This window comes from Leptidea sinapis, chromosome 7 (assembly GCF_905404315.1).
Source record: "Leptidea sinapis chromosome 7, ilLepSina1.1, whole genome shotgun sequence".
NCBI lineage: Eukaryota > Metazoa > Arthropoda > Insecta > Lepidoptera > Pieridae > Leptidea > Leptidea sinapis.
The window spans coordinates 509,801-529,620 of NC_066271.1; the positions used below are offsets into that span (position 1 = coordinate 509,801).

The following is a 19,820-nucleotide window of genomic DNA, read 5'->3' on the forward strand; positions in this document are numbered from 1 at the left end:
TGCATAAGTATATTCATATAAAGCGTATGGAGCTTAGTCCGTAATCCACGACAGTTCTGATAATACACTGAAATAACTTTGTCCATAAAAATTATCTACTGTATACTAAAAAATTAAAAATCAATCGCATTATCATACTAGGTAATTTTATTATTTTTAGACACAGAGTGACACGAATATTAATTATGATTTCATGAGAACTACAATGACGTAATTGTTGATTAATAGTTAATCTTTAACATAATTGTAACTAAAAATAATATGTTTTATATTACGGAAAGTGAGAATACATTATATTGTAAGCTGAAAAATAAGAAAATAAACATGTTTTTACTAACACTATCATACAAAAAACGCAATACCAGCAGTAAAATATAAACACAGTGAGATAAATGTAACATGTACAAGTAATATGGTTTATTTTACAGAGAATGAGATGAGAATACATTATATTAGCCGAAAAATAAACATTAAACATGTTTTTAGCACAAAAAAGGCAATACAAAATAGAAACACAGGGTAATAAATATATTTACTGGTGACAATCGGTAATAACTGCAGCAAGTCAGGTATATAATGTAGTATAGTAGGTATAAACAGGTATTTACGTTTATAACGCATACAAGACCAATAATAGGTAATCCTTATTATGTAGTAATTAAGGCCTGTAATCGCATGATGAGCGAGACAGAGTGCACAAAAATGTATATGTATTTTATTTGATATCGACTAGTTTTCCATTCTGTTAGCGCCTCGATTTTTGAATTTAGTAAAATCTCTAGTGGATCGGATAGCAGATGATGGGGAGGTGCCATTTTCTCGGACGAGGATAGTTGGACTAAATCATGTAGCACTTAGGACAATATGAGGATTTCCACACCGGAGATCAATGTGGGTGACTCAACTATTAAGAAAGATTTTTACATTATTGATACCTATAGTGCATACTCCATTTTGAGACATAAAATTACGCTAAATTCTTATACTAAGGTATGTTAATCATGATATGTCTTTCGGGCCTGATATCTGTTATGTCCATTACAAATAACAAAGCATGCTATGTCGTCTCTAGAATGTACCTATGTTTTAGAATTTTCCTTGTAAAGACGCATATTGCACATATAGACGTATACATCCTCTGACGTTCCAAATGTTCAGAGCGTTGCGTCCTTACCTCAGCTCGGTAAGGAGGAGCTGTGCTTTCCGCAGCGAAGATTCAGGGCCCTTTCTTGCCGATCTGAGACCAGATATGTTTTTTGTATTGTTATTGGATATCCAGCTCCCTGTAAATAGTTTGATTCGTTCTTGTTGGAAAGCCTCGAGAGCTAAGAGGGCGGAATACTTTTATTAACTAGGGTATAACAAAATAAAACCAGAATAATATTACAAAAGATATACAAAATTTATATTTTATAATCTAGTTATGGTTTCAATCAATCAGCCAGCCAGTTTTATTAACATTTTTTGTTATAATTTTGTCAACAATACTTTTTTATGTTTCTTTGCAGTTTTTGCTTTGGGAAGAATAAATGAGAGAAGCCCGCAAACTGAAACAGAAAACAAACTGTTTTGAATGGCTGAATATTCGTCATAATTCAAACATCAACAAACGAATGATCAACAGGTGATTAATTATTTAATTGAACGGAATACTCCGAGAAACTGTTGATGGTTGTATGCTGCTGCTGATTGTCACAACTTTAATGTATGTGATTCATACATTGTCGTTTTCTAGATTCTCCACTTCTATCAGACCTTCTATCTACCAGTAGTACGAGCCGTTTTGGTACAGGATGCCAGCTAGCTCTCGAAGACTTTTTCTGGTGCCAATAATTATTGTCTTGTTTTGAAGGGCGCTTCAGATGGACCGGACACGTATGACCGGGCTATTGAGATTTAATGACGCACCCCACCTCAAACTGCTTAACAAGATATATGACTGTTTTAACAATTCTTTATCAATCAAGTTGAAATAAATATAATATGTTTAAATTCAGGATATTGTGATCTGGCGACTGAGTGACGTGGAAACTAGATGTCGTAGAATTTACTCTTTACCTAGTTGACTATAAATCATTAATAAAGTATAGCACTAAAAGAAAAACTTTGAATATGACTTTGAAACTTTGCATAGTAATTAAACTCAAACGCAAGTCGTGTCTGATCCAGATTTTAAAAATATCGATAAATTAATTTAAAAAAATATGAATTTATTCAGATTGTTGCAAAATATGTAAATCTATGTGTGCCTTGAGATAGTACGGGCTCTTAACATCTTATGTCTGACAGTGACAAGTACAATCGCATGTCAGAAATTTGATTTGTCAAGAATTCTGAGCCGCTCTGATTTGTAATGGGCAGCGCATATTTCTTATCATCAGGTGAACGTATTATTCGTCTGTTTACTTTTTCTCAAATAAAAATAAAATTACTATACACGTTCGTACAACATACTCCGCTTTATAAGTATAAATGGCCAGATATTGGAACTTGTGGACACTACGGTATTCTTGGGTATCACGTTAGATAAAAAGCTTCAGTGGGGTCCACATATTGCCCAACTAGCAAATAGACTCAGCTCTACGGCATATGCCGTTAGAAAGATTAGAGAATACACGAATGTTGCGACCGCTAGATTAGTGTACTTCAGTTATTTTCACAGCATCATGACGAACGGTATTTTACTGTGGGTTCATGCTGCTTACATTGATATTATAGTATTTGCTCTGCAAAAGAGAGCCGTTCGTGCTATATATCAGCTTGGTTATAGACAGTCTTTGAAAGAAAATTTAATAAAGTAAATATTATGACTGTTCATTGTCAGTACATTTATGAAAATTTAAAATACGTTCACAAAAATCGTCACCTTTTTGCTCTTAATAGTTATTTTCATTATTATACCACTAGAAATAAGGAATTGCTTGTAACTAATTCTAGTAGGCTTCATAAGATACATAATGACACGAGAGTGGGTCAGGGATTGGAAATAATACTCCGCTTATAGGAACGAGTCTTTATTTGCGTTCACTTTTTCAGAACTTGCACTTCGCCGGTCTGCCGCTGTTCCTCTTGTGGACGGCGGTACCTTCAACGCGTCACACCGTACCGAACACGAAGTCTCTTCTATCTTCTTCTTCTTGGAACACTTCCACTTTTCACTACCTCTTCTTTTCTTCTTCTTCTTCTTCTTTACACTTTCGAGTCAGAACTACAACTGCCGTAGGCCACGCTTAGTACGGCATATATACCCCCGGATCTGTTCTATTTTCAAAATGATTCCCCCATTCCATCCTTAAATTTAAATTATACTAGAAATTTCTTTTAACTATTGTTATCCTGCTTACACATTTTCCATCCTTTTTACTCTGTTCGATTTGATCTTGAACATACTAGAAATTTCCATTAACTTTACAAAATCCAAAAAATCCATACACTGGTAGGTGTATCCAACCCGGGTCTACAGCGTCTAAAGTAAACACTTTTCCGCTGAGCTACGAGTTTTGCTGACAGAGCTGTTGAAATTAACAATGTCTTGAAGTTTGACACTCTCGTCATTTACGTTGCTGCGCGATATTAAATTTGACACTCTCGTCATATACGTCGAAGCGTTGCTATGCAACAATAATATAGCTTTAAGGGTAAATTTTTACACTTTTGTAATAAAGTCACAGCCACTGTTCAGGCATTATTTATTAATAAATTTAAATATTTTATTAAAAATGGCTCTGTCGTAATTCCTACTACCCCACAGCTGAATATGTAAGGGATCCACAGCTTGGGACTAGATTATGATTATTTGATAGCAATAGCAATACCAGTACAATATTGTATATTTCATTAAAAAGAGCGCAAAAAAAAAGCTGTGAAAGTGTCTTGCGCCCCTCCTTCTCCCTCAGAGCGCCATTTGTTTCCGAAGAAGTAGTATCCAGTATATTAGAAAAGACACAAAAAAAATCTAAAGGAATCAATTTCGAGAAAATAAATGCCTTTTGTCTTTTTAAGATCTTCTTTTGGACTCATTTATCAAAGGTAGTGATTTTAGCAAGAAAGTGTGTGCATTGAATAACCGATACCATCAAACTGTAGCTGCTCTTTGTGAGGTTCATTTTCGAGACAGATCATATTTATTTATATTATGTATTATTACGTGTCAGGACTACGGACTAAAGAGTTAGGGCAAAACTAGTAATTGCTGCAAATTACTTAAAATAAAGCAGCAGTCAGATATAATGTACTCTTCCTTCTATGTTCCGCGAAGTTGCTACCCACAATAATCAAGATGTGCCAGACAGAACTCTCACAGCCGTCCCACTAGTAATGGTTTCATAAGTCGTCGAAAGTCGCTGGTGCGTTTCAGTTCGAATAGAACACAAAACTGCCACAGGCCATTGCCAGCCTATTCATAGGAAAGCAGTCTTTTCTTCAGCCTCTGCTCGAAGTTCCACTTGCCAGGATGTACTGTGAAAATTGACATTCTAAAAGTATTTCATCAGCCTCCCAACACGCCAAGTGTGTTTCCAATCCGGGGTAGGAATCGAAAGGATAGTGCTCTTTGGTCACGTTGTTCAACAATATGTAGTATTCAAAGAATCTGGAACTTCCATACTTCGTTCTTACCATTCCTACAGGTGAACAGCACGGGCTAGTCGATGTTTGAATGAGTCATTACTTGAATTATGTCTGAAACTTTATGCTCCTTTGCTAATGGAACGCACCTAAGTCTCTGTTTGATCAGTGGATAATACCAGTCTGTTGGGCGTGTTATAAAACTTTTTCTACTCTGCTAAAAATGTCCTAGTATAACCCCTCAACGACTTTTCTGCATTCAAGTTTCCAGCAGAGAGTCGATTCAGTTGGTTAATTGATAGTGCCTATTGGATTATTTTGTCACTCGCACCACATTGCCTAATAATGGTGCTCGTAGCCCGGGTGCCTATTAGTTAATGGCTTCTGAAGGTCAATCTACGTAGCTATCGACACTGATACGTCCTTTATAAGTCCAGCAGTTGGCCTAACCTCTACTTCAAAGGCTTGAATTATTGCAGTCTATACAGTGATGTGATGAACCAAGAGCACTGAAGCTCTCACCTTAGAAACCCTTAACCCATTGAAGAACATATGCACAGCGGCTATCTAGCAGCCCTACCTCTGCAGTCCACTTTTGCAGGTCTTGATTAGATTACGTTCTCCAAATTGATGCGGCATTTCTTCGAAGACCTTGAGAGACCGAGTGCCATGAGTCTCCTATTCCTCCCATTCATTTCCTCAAGCAATTATTTTAAACTGCTGTTAGAACGGTGTCCTACTGTCGAAGTTGGGTACAATGGCGTAATCTTCAATCATAGCTATTTGAAGCTTCCGCTCCAAACAATAATTGACTCTTCCAATTTTCTTCTAGTGTAGAATCTAGTGTAGGAATATTAATTAGACACTAAATATGGTAGGTAGGCTATGCCTATTGGCATATATGGAATGCACGCCCCTGCATCAGCTTCCACAATCGCCTTTAATTGGTCATTGTCGACCAAAGTCTTCGGACGACTGCGAGGTTCATTTTTCAGGTCGAAATTTCCAGAACGGAAGAGAGCAAACCAATTACTAGGTGGTACGTAGGTCTGTAGTGTTAGCTCCGTAAACGTCGTTAATGTTGCGTGCCGCTTCTGTCGCGTTGCTGCCACGACGGTACTCATATTCCATTATTACTCGAATTTTTAACGTATCCATGATGACGAAAAAGATTGAAATGCGATGAAAATGTAACACTAATCGATAAACAAATGACTACTTATGGAAAAAGAATTCCATGTTTTTTAAATAAAATAAATTTAAAATTAGAATTCTTAGCATAAACAAAAATTATTTTGTTTTGAAATGGCCAGTACTGCAGAACGGCAATTTCATAGGTAAATTATATATAGTATTGTTAGGTATTTTCTTCACCAACCTATAAGCATGCCTCCATAAGCGTAAAATGTCACTTCACAAGTGCCATTAATTAAAATTCCGATAACGTTGGCGCCAATGACAGATCCAGTGCGACCAATCATCATTGTTAAGCTGACCGCCATTCCTCTGCAATCAAATAATACTCAGTACATTATGTAGAATAAAACGGATCATACGCAAGTGGGAATCGCACACGAAGTGCATGTAATAGTCTTACCTTAAATGGGTTGGGAATATTTGTACAGAAAAAGCATTGATAGGTCCAATAGCCAGTCCAGTAAGAGCTACCGATGACAATAGTATTGCAAACAGTATCTGTTGGGTCACAAAGTTGATAATCAAAACGAAAGTGCCGATTGTCATGTACACGAAAATCAAGAGAAACTTTTTCCCAATTACTTTAACAGCAAAACTTGCTATCAGACCGATGACAGCACATGTCGTGCTCGCTGTCGAACTTATGACAAACGTTATCGTGCCAATGGAGTTATCACATTCTGATGTGTCTTCATGTACCTGAAATAAAATATGCTTTAAAACACGTGACAACAAATGCGCTTACACACCAGACGACTTTCTGTTATTAATGAAAAAGTACTGCTTTTTAACGGACATCAAAAAGGAGGAGGCTCTCAATTCGATCGGTATTTTTTTTTTGTACACGGATTACACTGAGATTTATAATCCAATTTACGTATTTCTTTAGTTCGATGCGGAATAGATGCTATATGGTTCCATAAATATTTTACACAGTTGCGCCAAGTAGTTTTTGTTTTACGAAAAATTTTGTCTACGTGGATGATCGATCGTGCTGAGTGCTGAAAGGCACCGACAATCATCAACTATCAACAACAAACATCAATTAAAAATAAGGAATAACACTTATGAATGTGAAAAGATATACACTTTTCCATTCAGGTTCGGTTGCGGTTACATGACAAGTAGTAGCGAGAAACTCATTGCTACTCTTTTGAATAATTATTTAGTAATTTCGTGTTACAAATTATTTTAATTACAATAATCATAATGTGGCGTCTCGAACGATCTCTTTGGGACACCTGAGGACACCTCAACTTAATTGAACCCCATAACTATGAATTAAATCAATTAAATATGCAGGATTACACCTTTTACCCTTACACCTACGGCAGTACCTACAGGAATCAAACTTAGAAGAAGAAACTAGACGTAAATACACACACTTAATCAAAATAAATGTCTTAAGGCGATAGTCCCCGGCCTATCGAACTAATAACTCGCCTGAAAAAGTATCGATCCCCAGGCAGTAAGATATATTTAGTGCCAACACTGTGCGGTGTGAGAACGAGCATAGTTTTAACAATCACCCTGTAGAAGGTAGTGACGCCAAGCGACCGCCTTATCCAACAGCCAAGGAAGAGTGCAGAAGCAAATAGAAGAATTAGGGCAATAAATTTATATCCTTCCCTCTACCCACATTGTGAGAGCCGGGTGCAGCTATCAAGTGATATTTGTACCTTCTTCATATAGGACACACGCTCGATGAGCCAAAAGAAATGACGATCTCGAAAACATCATCAGATAATAGTGCGTACAGAGAGGAAACGAAATGATTAGACTCCTATTCCTTACTACACTTATTACACCCTTCAAAACCCGGATCGATCATCATCAAATCAGCCGGAAGACGATCTGCTGGAAAAAGGGATCCCGCAAAAATCTCCGCGATGATCGGTCCTGCACTACCCCCAAATCCGCATCCAAAGAAAGGTTAAGTGGAGACAAAATGAGTCGACCCACAGAACAGTTTCACATGCATTTAAAGAGGCTATCGTGAAAAAAAGCCACCCTTCTAAGACCATTAGGAAAGGAATTAAGTTCTATCTTATCTCAATGAAGCAAATCCTCCAGGCATAACGGCATAACATTCAAGTCTGCTAAGTTGCTGCTGCATTCTGTCGATCAGGCGACTATATAACGACAGGTGACTATAAAAAGAAAGCAAACAACCACATAGGTCTTAGTACCTTTTAATAGCTTAGGATTCATCATCTTCTTCTTCTTATATATCATCTTTTTAAAGTGCGTTTGCTTCGTAACGAGGGTGTAATCCTTATAATTAATAATAAATTTAATTTAAAGAACTGATTTGAAATCGAAGCATAAAAGTTATTAAGTTAAGACGTAATTTTAACAAAATTGCTTCCTTTAGAATCTTTAAATTATTAAATCGAAAACAAATGTCACTCTGAGAGAGAAGGGCGTAAAAAACTATATTGATGTGTCGTTTTATTTTTATTTATTACTGCTTTTATTTACCTTTTCATTTTGTTTTTGGGAGATAATTGCACATGCAGTTTTCCCTTCTTCATCGCCGGTCAATACTCTATTCAATATATCGGGTGTCCAGACATTTAGACCATTAACTCTGAAAATATCAGTTATATTATTTATTTTCCAAGTGAGTTTTTTCGTCTTTCTGCTTTATGTATTATACCAACTAACTCGTCCGCTCATGAGCCACAATTTCTAACTATAGCCTCCACGAATTGGAATAGGGTTGGATCTCGATTTATTTCTTTGGTCCGAACATTGCCAGTTTGACGTCTACGTCATGTCAGTATGCAAACGGTACTATTGATTAATGTTACTGGACCTGACGTCACTGTCAAGTGATGTCATCACTAATATGGTGGCTTGCCGCTCTATCAATTTGCAGTCGTTATAGTAATTATGAAAATGGTGTGTGCCTAAGACCACCCGATAGAAATGAAAGCTTCATAAAGGTGAAGCTGTTATTATAAAATAAAGCTGATTGTTTTGATCCATATTCTTAAAGAACTAAATTATAAATTAATTATAAAAAAAACATCAATAATATTATAAAAATTTGTAATTGAAAGCTGTATATGTTGATTTAAAAGAGTGGCAATGAGTTCCTTGCAGCAGTTAGTACCATGCTTATTGCATTAGTATATATCTAATTTTAGACCAGGAGTGTGCCTTACTTGCCTACAGTACGTATTTGGGTAAATGTTGCCTTATAACATAGTCACAATGACTACTTACGTCGCAAAAACACCAAAAAGAAGAATACCATTTAATATAATCCATTTCAGGTATGGTGGTTTCAGAAGTGGGACTGACTGAATTGAGAGAGATTTAAAAAAGGACGGCTTTTGCTCCTCAATATTTTTCATCTTTAACCGTTTTATCTGAAAAAAAATTAAATGTAAAAGTTAGTTATAAGAGGAGCGGGGTACGCATACAATAATTGAGGGTTCTAAGAAAAACTTTTTGAACCATTTACAATTTTTGAAAATAGATTGCATATAACGGATTACAGATTGGTGACACATATTCTAAATGCGATCTAAATAGACTTACACAGAGCCAGGTAACCGATTAATGGGTCTAGTATTTCTTGTTATAAAACCTAGCATTCGGTACGCTTTATTAAGTATATTTTCTACACGCACATCAAGTGTAACTTTAACACACACACCACCCACAGTGAAATAGGATGATATTGGCCAATAAGATTACACATCATATTTGTTTTATTTACAAATACTATATCTCCGACGAGACATTCTGGAATGTCCCTGGAGGATGCATAGTATGAGATGATTACTGTATTATAAATTCTAGTGAAACCAATTACGCTTGACGCCCTAACCGCTCAACCCATAATTATGAACTTTTCCAAACTCCTTGTCCGGGATGCAAAAAAAGTGAGTTGTCTAGTGTATTCTGTACGTCACTACTATTCATTTTGAAAGTAGTCATTTACCGCCATCAAGCCGGTGTTTGGTGCTATCGACGTTAAGAAGTTTTTGGGGAAAAAATTAAATATTTTTAATATGCTTTGAAGTCAGATAGTATTAAACGTTTTATACTAGTCACTGAAATTTATATGCCATTGGTTCTTTTCTTTAACTAGTATTAAAACAATCAAAAAGTTACGAAATAAGTAACCCCAAATTATTTAAAATCCACCGTTTTGTTGAAGTTGGAGTAGTGTTGTACCTCGGCGACTGTCAATCAATTATACCTTGATCAGTGGCCAAGGTACATTTAGATGTTGTACTTTCTTTGGCCAGGAGAATATTTTCTTAAATTATTTAAAGTGTAAAAGATTTTGTCTCATTAAAAAAAGAAACTAAATATAATTTTGATTTTGTTCAGAATTTGTGAGTTATTTTTTTGTTAAATATGGTATATTTTCCATAAATTATCCCCAATTCCTCAATGTGTCCTAGGTACACCATAGTACTGGCGGAACGTTACTACAGCATAAGGTAGTGGTGTTTTAATTAATAATAGGTGTGAGCGAGACGGTTCATGAGTGAGCAGGCACGCATATGACGCGGTGTAAGGGTCTGGGCTGCGCAAGCGGCACAGACAGAATTACAGCTGTTTCCGCGGCCGGTCCACATAAATTGATTTAAGAAGATTTCAACGCGTGCTCAATATACATAATTACTAAAATTAACAGTTACGTAATAAATATATAGTGTGTATTGGATGAATCCCGCTCTAGGGTGAGTATTGAATAGCACATAAGTCTTATTTTATTGTAACTTAGCTGTAGAACATTCGCCATTGTTAATTGTTTGAGAAATAAAATAGAAATCGCTTAAATTACAGTTATCTATGCAAACTTTTTAGTGACCACAACGTTTTTGTTAAATAATTAGATTAGTAATGTTTTAATTTATTATCCTAATAAAGTGTTTACTTTCGTTATATATCATTAATAATAATATGTAAACTTCGTTCTGCTTTGCCATGTCGACAATCTCGCCGATATGCACCAAGTAGGTACCTACGCAATCCTCGAGATGTCGATTTGTGCGATTGCTATGTTATGCTTGCGGGTTCCGTGTTCTGTTAAGAAGGAACGAAATGAAAAAAAAGGAATGGACCGCCAATCGCTGGTTTATAATTCCAGGTCCTAAGTTACCGCTGACGTTGAACCTGCCTTGGTGCTTGTGGTTCTGAGGACGGCTCCACATCGAACGATTCCTATCTTCCTGGCGCTGGAAGATCACCGCATCCAGATCGCCGAGGGTGACTGAACGGGATCTCGCAGGAGAGTACCAACTATAGCAGAATCCAATAGAACCTACCACGACTTTCTTTTTTAATCGTGTTACCCTACCATATTATAAATATTATATAATAAATTCTTATTAAAATTAATTAAAATTAAAAAATTTACTGAGGCACTATCGTTTTGTTTTTTTTTGTATTAAATTTTAAAATATCAAACGGTAGGTGTCGCACTAGGTACATATGGTATGTTGTACCTTGGCCATAAATCCCTTTTTTCGTTTTACTTATTAAAACACGTATAAGTATGAAATATACATTTTTGATATTTTGGTGGTGAATAGTCAAATAATTGGCCTTTCAAAATATGCAAAAATGGTTTGAGTACCAAATCGTCAAATAAAAAAAATAGATATCTAAAAAACTGTCCTAGGTACAACAGCTTTCCCTACTACTAAACTTTGAACATTTGAACAATACACACCGGAAAGTCACCTGGAGATTTGCCATAATTTGCCGCATAAATAGTCCTTAATACTTGCAGAGATTCGTCGTGTCTCCCTTTCGAAAGCAAATACTTCGGGCTTTCTGGACCAAAACACATCAAAACTGAACTTATAATAAATGGCAGGGCATACACTATAGTTAGTAGCCGCCATGGAGTGAAGTAATATGACCCAAAGTCTAAGTGAAAATCATAAGATAAAACAAGCCACGCCAGTACTGGAATCAGAATAAATTAAGAAAATAAGTTACGAATTTTAATTATAAACGCTCTTTAAACGCTGTTGCGGGTAATGTTTATTATTCAGAACATGAAACGCCAGAAGTACCTACAGATACTATGGATAAATATTTTAAAAAATATGATTTTAATTTTAATTTTAGCTAAGAACTGCATGCAACGTTACCCTGGTAGATAATACTTTGTAGCAAAATTACAGACTTAAGCTGTTATTGATTGTTTCTCTATTGCAGTTGATAAGACAGATAGTCAACAATGACGTTCTATACATATGGACATATCATTCGCAGTCTGATAACGGAACGGCAAAAGTGTGCTTAAAGACAATGTAAGCACACTTTTCTCCTTAGTCGTGCGTCAACTGTGTGTCAATCTACAAGCCTAAGTGTGCTATAAAAGTCCTTAAATAATACATTAACAACTAACAAAAAGATGGTGTGACTTGTCATAGGTAAGGTTATTTTATTTATATAGAATTGAAATGCAAAAAGCGTAAGTAATTTAATTAAAACGAATATTTTTTCATTAAATATGGTGCAATTATTGACAAGACCCGCTTGTCAGAATGGGACAGATGAAAGGACACAGTCAGAAATGAAAACAATAGAGTCGTTCTTTTTAGCCGCCAGCGTTTGCGATTTAGCCTTAGCGATTTTTTTTTATTTTTTTCATAAAATCTGGCGAGCCATCCCATGGAGGTAAACGGAATTAGCGGTTCTAAAAACATAGCTAATAGTTTCAAAGAACAGTTTAGGTTAGAGCCCCTCAGAACAAAAAGTAAAAACTCGTGTTATGCTCAGGACATTGGAGATACTGACCCAGAACCGATACGTTTCACACTGAAAGAGGTGAACACTGCTTTCAGAAATATGAAGCGTGGGAAATCGCCGGGTCACGACGGACTGAGCATTGAGCATCTGCGATATGCTGGTGTGCACGTTTCCAGAGTTCTCAGATTGCCCTTTAACCTGTGTACGAGCCACAATTACCTGCCAGATGCTATGATGATGACAGTGGTTGTGCCAATAATCAAGAAAAGGAATGTTGATGCGGTAGACAAGTCCAATTATAGGCCCATATCCCTTGCTACAATAATGGCGAAGGTACTGGCCAGCTTGCTTGACACTCATTTAAACAAATCCTTTAAAGTACAGGAAGCGCAGTTTGGTTTCAGATCGGAGTTATCTACTGAGAGCGCTATTATGTGTCTGAAGCAAACTGTTAGTTACTACACCGATAGGAATACGCAGGTATACGCGTGCTTCTTGGACTTGTCTAAAGCTTTTGACCTAGTCTTATATGACGTCCTATGGCACAAGCTTAAACATGAGACAAGCTTAAGTCCTGAACTACAGTTATTGTTGGAGTACTGGTACGGTAAACAATCTAATGTGGTCAGGTGGGGTGACGAATATAGTGACCCATACAGACTAGGATGTGGAGTGAGACAGGGAGGACGGTCGTCACCGAGGTTGTTCAATTTATATGTAAACCAGCTGATCAAAAGGCTCAGTAGAGCAGGTGTCGGATGCTCGATAGATGGTGTCAGCATGAACAACATAAGCTATGCAGTTGACATGGTTCTATTGAGTCCATCGATTGGTGGTCTTGGTAAGTTGCTACGCATATTCGAAGAATATGCTGAGGAACATGGACTCATTACAACACAAAAAAGAGTGAGTTTCTAATTTTCAGGGGGAGGAACAAAAGAGTCACATCTTCTCCTGCTGTTTATCTGTGCGGATCCCCCCTGAAACAAGTATCTGAGTTCAGGTACCTTGGACACGTGGTGACCGAACGCCTTGATGGCGACAGTGACATGGAACGGGAGCGTAGGGCGCTGTCGGTCCGAGGCAAGATGTTGGCTCATAGATTTGCACGGTGTACTGCGCAAGTCAAATGAACTCTGTTCAGAGCATACTGCCAGTCTTTTTATTCGTGCAGTCTGTGGACTAACTACACGCAGAGAAGATACAGCGCCCTACGTGTTCAGTACAATAACGTGCTGAGAGCAGTGTTGGGGAGGCCGTGGCGCTGCAGCGCGTCAGCAATGTTTGCGGATGCCCGCGTGGACGATTTCTTTGCGGTTATGCGAAAACGCGCTGCGTCCATGATGAGCAGACTTGTCAGTAGCACTAATGTCCTCCTCAGCACACTGGCAGTTCTCTCTGGAAAACTTGGAACGAGGCTCATATTAGTACTAGGTGCAAGTAGTTTTATAAGGTAAATTTAAGAATTAGCGATAGGAACTAACATAGACTTAAGAGAATATTGTAAGTAACAAACTATTATAAGATTTTGTCAAATATTGTATTAATGTGTTTTTAATTTATATGGGTGGTATGCCTGAAATAAATGATTTATTATTAGTATTATTTATATTATTTAACCGACTTCAAAAAAGAAGGGGGATCTCAATTCGTCGGTATGTTTTTTTTAATGTTTGTTACCTCAGAACTTTCGACTGGGTGAAAATTTTGATAATTATTTTTTGGCAACCATGAGAAAACCATAAAAGTCTAAAATTTGCTATAAATATGTGCGCAACAAATTTTCGAATAACTAAATATCGCGCCATCCGATTTTGATAATTCTTTTTTTTTGGAAAGGTAGTTTGGTTAGGTTCTCCTTATGGCATCCATGAAAAAGTAATAGAACTCTGTAATTCTTAGGATCAACGATACTAGGCCGATTCTTTTTTATGCTATCCAAATATTTAAGTCAACTACCGTAAAGTCTTATGGTTAAGTAATTGTCGTAGTAAAATATGATGATCAACGACTTACTGCAAGGGTGCGATTTGTGATTGAATTTCTAACAGTCTGTAATAATATTGCAATGCGCTTACGTTTATTACTGCATTGCAAAATTTTGTAGATCTACACAAATTTAGACACAAAATTTCAATTTCACTAAAAACCTAAAAATAAAAATAAAAATTATCAAAATAACAACGATTTCAAAAACACTATTCCAAAACCATAGATATAATATGCTTTAAAAAGTATAAAAATAATTGTGTAGTTTTATACAATCTAAATACTAAATCTAATTCTAGTAACGATTATTGTTATTTTTGAAGTCGGTCTCAGCCAAGGTAGGTTTGTAACTACATACGCTTGAGGCATACACGCGACGTAAGGAGGCGAGAGGACACCGATTCAAAAATAACAATAATTGTTACTAGAATTAGATTTATTAATTCGATTGTATAAAAATACGTAATTATTTTTATACTTTTTAGTGCATAATATATCTGTTGTTTTGGAATAGTGTTTTTGAAGTCGGTTGCTTTTTGTTAATTTTTTTTTAATGGCCTAGTGAACGTTGATTAGCAATATTGTTTTTTGTGTAATGTATAGGATAGGCTTACAATAACGTGAACATACTAGTGCTATTTACACGTTATCACAGAAGTATCGTAACTTAGTGATAATCGATACGTATTTCCATCGCAATTTACTTACTTTCCCGTACATGAGATAATGAAAGAGAATTGGCGCCAGTTGGTAGCAATAGTGAGATGTGGAGAAATTTACAAACCAAATAAGCATATTTATATTTCACCACTAAAGTATTTAAGTTTTTTGGATATATACAAATATATGTTGATGTCCGCTTACTCTACATAATATACCAAAAAGATACCCTGGAAAAGATATATAAGTCTAAAAGACAAATTTGATTTAATTCCAGGAACCTAACGTTTAAATAACCAGTTTAACTAATTATTTTATGAGAATAAAAATATAATATTTGAGTATTAGTTTCTCTCATTAAAGATTACCTTAACTTAGTAAATCCAAATCCCTTTAGAACGTAAAGAAGAAAAAAATATAAACACAAGCCAATAAATAAACATACAAACTTTCCCCTTTATAATATGAAACTGGTTTTTGATTAAAAACGTAAAAAACCTCCGACTGAACAGATCTTTTTCGGAAAATAAGGACAAACTGACGAACGTAAAACTTATCGCAACCCTCTTTTTCTTCAAAGTTTAAAAAAAATAACTAACTGCCACTGATGTCACTGTCCAACTCGGGTTCTAAATTCAAAATGCGCAGATGAAACTAAAATGTGTTTACATTGCTGCCTATTGACCAAAAATTTTTTCAAAAACTGGAGTAAACGCAGAAATGTATAGACATAGCAGTCGAAGCTTATTATGGTGTCATTTGAGGCATGTGCCATATTTCGGCTTTGATTTTGTATCAGGTGCATTGTCTATATGTATAGAACGTCATTGCAGATATTGGATAATATTATAGAGTATTATATTCTATGATATATTGTTATGGACAGTGTAGCCGATATTAATACCATCTTTGTGCTGTAGAAGAAGGCTGTTCAGGCTATTTATAACCTAGGTCCATTAACATTTATTTAAATACTATGTATATTCCTAGGTACATTAGCGAATTTTCTAGAAACTGGATAATCATAATGTAAAAAACGGGAACAAATAAGCGATTTATGTCTACTATTCGATAGATTTAACCAATCGACTTAGTAGGATAAAGTTTGTAGATTTTCGTTGGGCGATAGATATAATTTTTCATCACGATCCCAGAAATTGTACTAAACAAATGCATCCCGCAAGATAATAAATTAAAAAAATGAAACAATAAAAATTAAAAAAAATTGCTAATAATGTTTTTTTTTGTATAGGCTTAATGTTTAATGATACCACAGATTGGGAATGTAGCGACCACCCTCAGGCTATTTAATAATAAATTATATTGAGATGAAATTTTATATAATTTTTAAAGATTTTATTATATACCCTGTATACCAAAATATTTGAAGATACTCGGATAACTTACAAGGCACTAGCGCTGCTCCACTTACTTGCAGCCCATTTGCGATTGATACTGCGGTGTCTCTATTTTTTTGAGGCATGATTTCTCCGATGAATGTAAAGGGTATTGCTGCAGGAGCAGCTATACTGAAAACAAGAGGAGTTCTTTTAATTTGGTAGGAATCTAAAAAAAGTAACGCAGCAGAAGTATTTTATTCACTTGGTACGAGGGTGACACTGAATGTTCTTATAAAATTAAAAAGTGATCTAACTAGCAAGTTATTAGTTTTATGTTCATCTACAAAAATAAAAAGCTCTGAAACCATTGTTCAGATTGTGATAAACCTTAATTATTCTTGGGATGACCTCCATACATAAGTCGGGCCAGGTATATTTAGCCAGGATTTTTCTATATATAATTATATATACAAAAAATGTTTACGATATTTTTCTTAACGTTGCGTTGTAAGACCGCACTACAGCCGGGTACAGCTAGTTGGAAATAATATATCATCTCACCCAACTGACCAAATAAACGAACTTCACAATCTTTGAAATATATATATACATCTATATCCCGGATATAGATGTGATGGAAGATGCTGATGCGACAAAGACAATGATACGATTTCTTTGCGCATTCCATGGCATCGCGTCATAATGCACAGAATTTTCGATAGATCATACAGCTATACATTTTACCCGATTAAACTGGGATATAATCCTAGTATTACCAGACCAGATAAGATTATAAAACTCCGTGTGTGACTGGACATGCATAACATAAATTGTCTTCCATTATAGATGACACCCTGATTGATCTAAGCCGATTGCTTTAAAACACAAATAGCACGGAACTTATTTCTCAAAATCTTGAAACCCAGCTGCTTTTGTCTATTTTTACTTGGCTTACTATTTTTCACACTAAGGGAATAACTTCGAAGAGTTGTGATGAAATGTAAGTAAAACTATATGTAAGATACATATTTTGCAGAATATATTTTTTTATGTAAAAGGAGGACAAACGAGCTGGGGGCTGGATGATCTTGTTACCGGGAGGTCTGCTTGATGTGTTTTTTTATTATTATTATTTCCTTTAAAGTTAAAGTTATTATATATTTTATTTTATGAAATGCTCACATAATGCCTCTATTTATTTACGGTATGTGTGGATTGATGCATCTACTATACTCAATAACTCTTGTGTTTATAAGTATTAATTTACCTTTTTTTTCCTTTTTTGACTTACTCATGTAAGCCCTTAAGTTTTTGACATTTGAGTATTTTTGTTGCGTCACTTTGCATATATTGTAATTGAAATGATTTGTAAAACAACTAAAATGTAAATCTTGACTTAAAAGAGTGGCAATGAGTTTCTTGCTACTTCTTCTCATTAGCTCAACCCTTTACGAAGTAGCGGTAAATTCAATAAGAAACAATATTTTTATTTTTTTTTGACATTCAGAAGTGTCATTTCTGTGACCTACATGAATAAAGTGTTTTTGATTTTGAGCATACGGGTCACCTGGTGCTAAGTGATCACCGCCGCCCACAGTCGATTGCAGCACCAGAGAAATCACAAGAGCATTGCTGGCCTTTTAGAAATGTAAATGCGCTTTTTTTGAAGCTACTCATGCCGTATCGTCCTGGAATCACCGCATAAGGAAGCTAATTTTACAGCTTGGTTGTACCTACGTGGAAGAAAGTTCCTTTTAAACCGCAATGTGTCTCAACGCCACACATTCAGATGGTGGGCATGACATCAATTTAATAATAATATTTAATTTAAATTAAATTTTTAACCATAATTTATGAACGATGCGGGACTCGAAACCGCGACCTCTCGGGTTTCGTCCAAGCGCTCTTCCACTGGGGCAACCATTCGAGAACCCGCATCGTTCATAAATTTTGGTAACAAATTTAATTTAATTAAACTCCCATAAGTGAACGATTTCACTTTAAAAATAACAATTAAATTGGTGGCGTGTCGTGCGAAGGTGGAATTCGGCGGCAGGAATAAGTTAAAATAGCTCTTCGGAACACTCTCCGTGATAAATGCGGGAGAGGACACATAATGAAATATATATCTATTAGACAAATATTCAAACAAAGGTATAACTAACCATAATGAGAGCATAAGTTTTGTCAAAGCAAATGTTAACAATGTTGGCATGAACGCGGATACGATGCCCAATATTCCGGCTAGAAATGAACTCAATATCACTACATTTTTCCTTCCACTTGTGTCCACTAAATAGCCCCAACCAAATGACGTCACAACTAAACCTGCAACATGAATAGCTATTGAATTATGTTATATGTTGATACATCACTCGAGTTTAAAGTAAATCGTTATTTAACACTTTCGGTACTGGCTAGGAGCCGATCTAATTCCTAGCCAACAGATATGTTTGAAGCGTTTAAGCAAAAATCAATCATATATCGTGAACTATAATGTCAACAAATTATGACTATAATATCTCATGTTAAATGATGAGGAACTAGACACTAAGTTATAATTAATACTAAGGCTGGCTAGCATCATGTTAGCTGTTATAGTTAAGGTTTAAGTCAATATCTAATATTTGTTTGATACTTTTGCAAAGTCGCCATTTAGCTATTTAACATTAACAATGGCTTTAACCGGTGAATATTGGATGGTTAAAGTTTAGAGTTAAAGTTATTACGTCTTTTATTATTTGTTAAACGGTGCAACCCATTTTTTGCTTAACCGGTACTTTAACATATTTATTATTGCTAAAGTTAGTTGGTGCAAACCAACCTTAGTGTGCTAAATACTAGTTTTCTGGAATAACGTTATAAACCGCGTCGTCATACACGATTAAATGAGTCAAAGGGCCATTTCCTTGCCAAAGATATGGTCGAGGATGGCGATGGCTGCTCCGTGCGTCATGCTTGTGATTGGACGCTACTTGTGGTGGCTGGAGCATCCTTTCATCAAAATTTTTACTTGATATGGTTAGTTTAAATGTTAATATAAATATTTACAGTATTTATAATAAAAACTTTGAGACGATTTTGAAATAAACAACACTTATCGCATTGGAAAGCAAAGCCTAGACGAAAAGAGTAGACCTGTTGTACTTTCCTTTGTTAATTCAAGAAAAAGTTCCGGCAAAATATCTCAATGTCAATTTATATCACAGAAGATTATTCTAAAGAAGTTCTGGAGAACAGAAAAATGTTACAAGCTAAAAATTGAAAAAGGAAAGAATGAAAGGAAATTTTGCATAATATCTTCAATACGAAAAGCATGTAGCTAATAATAATAAT

At 35.5% G+C, this 19,820-nt stretch overlaps 1 protein-coding gene across 6 annotated transcripts in view; it reads right to left on the minus strand.

Moving 5' to 3' along the window:
- Positions 1 to 1,381: 1,381 nt before the first annotated feature.
- LOC126965512 (synaptic vesicle glycoprotein 2C-like) overlaps positions 1,382 to 19,820 on the minus strand; it is a 40,662-nt gene continuing 22,223 nt past the window's right edge. For 3 of the 6 annotated variants that reach the window (XM_050809159.1, XM_050809160.1, XM_050809161.1), the window contains 8 exons: positions 18,650 to 18,812; positions 16,552 to 16,673; positions 11,465 to 11,703; positions 8,995 to 9,140; positions 8,245 to 8,353; positions 6,164 to 6,462; positions 5,945 to 6,072; positions 1,382 to 1,547 (listed from right to left, as the gene is read on the minus strand). In XM_050809159.1, the coding sequence (XP_050665116.1) occupies positions 1,468 to 1,547; positions 5,945 to 6,072; positions 6,164 to 6,462; positions 8,245 to 8,353; positions 8,995 to 9,140; positions 11,465 to 11,703; positions 16,552 to 16,673; positions 18,650 to 18,812 (1,286 nt within the window). In that variant the 3' untranslated portion in view covers positions 1,382 to 1,467. Of the gene's footprint in view, positions 1,548 to 5,944; positions 6,073 to 6,163; positions 6,463 to 8,244; positions 8,354 to 8,994; positions 9,141 to 11,464; positions 11,704 to 16,551; positions 16,674 to 18,649; positions 18,813 to 19,820 lie in introns of those variants that run through there. The other 3 variants (XM_050809162.1, XR_007729547.1, XM_050809163.1) reach the window with 3 other exon arrangements.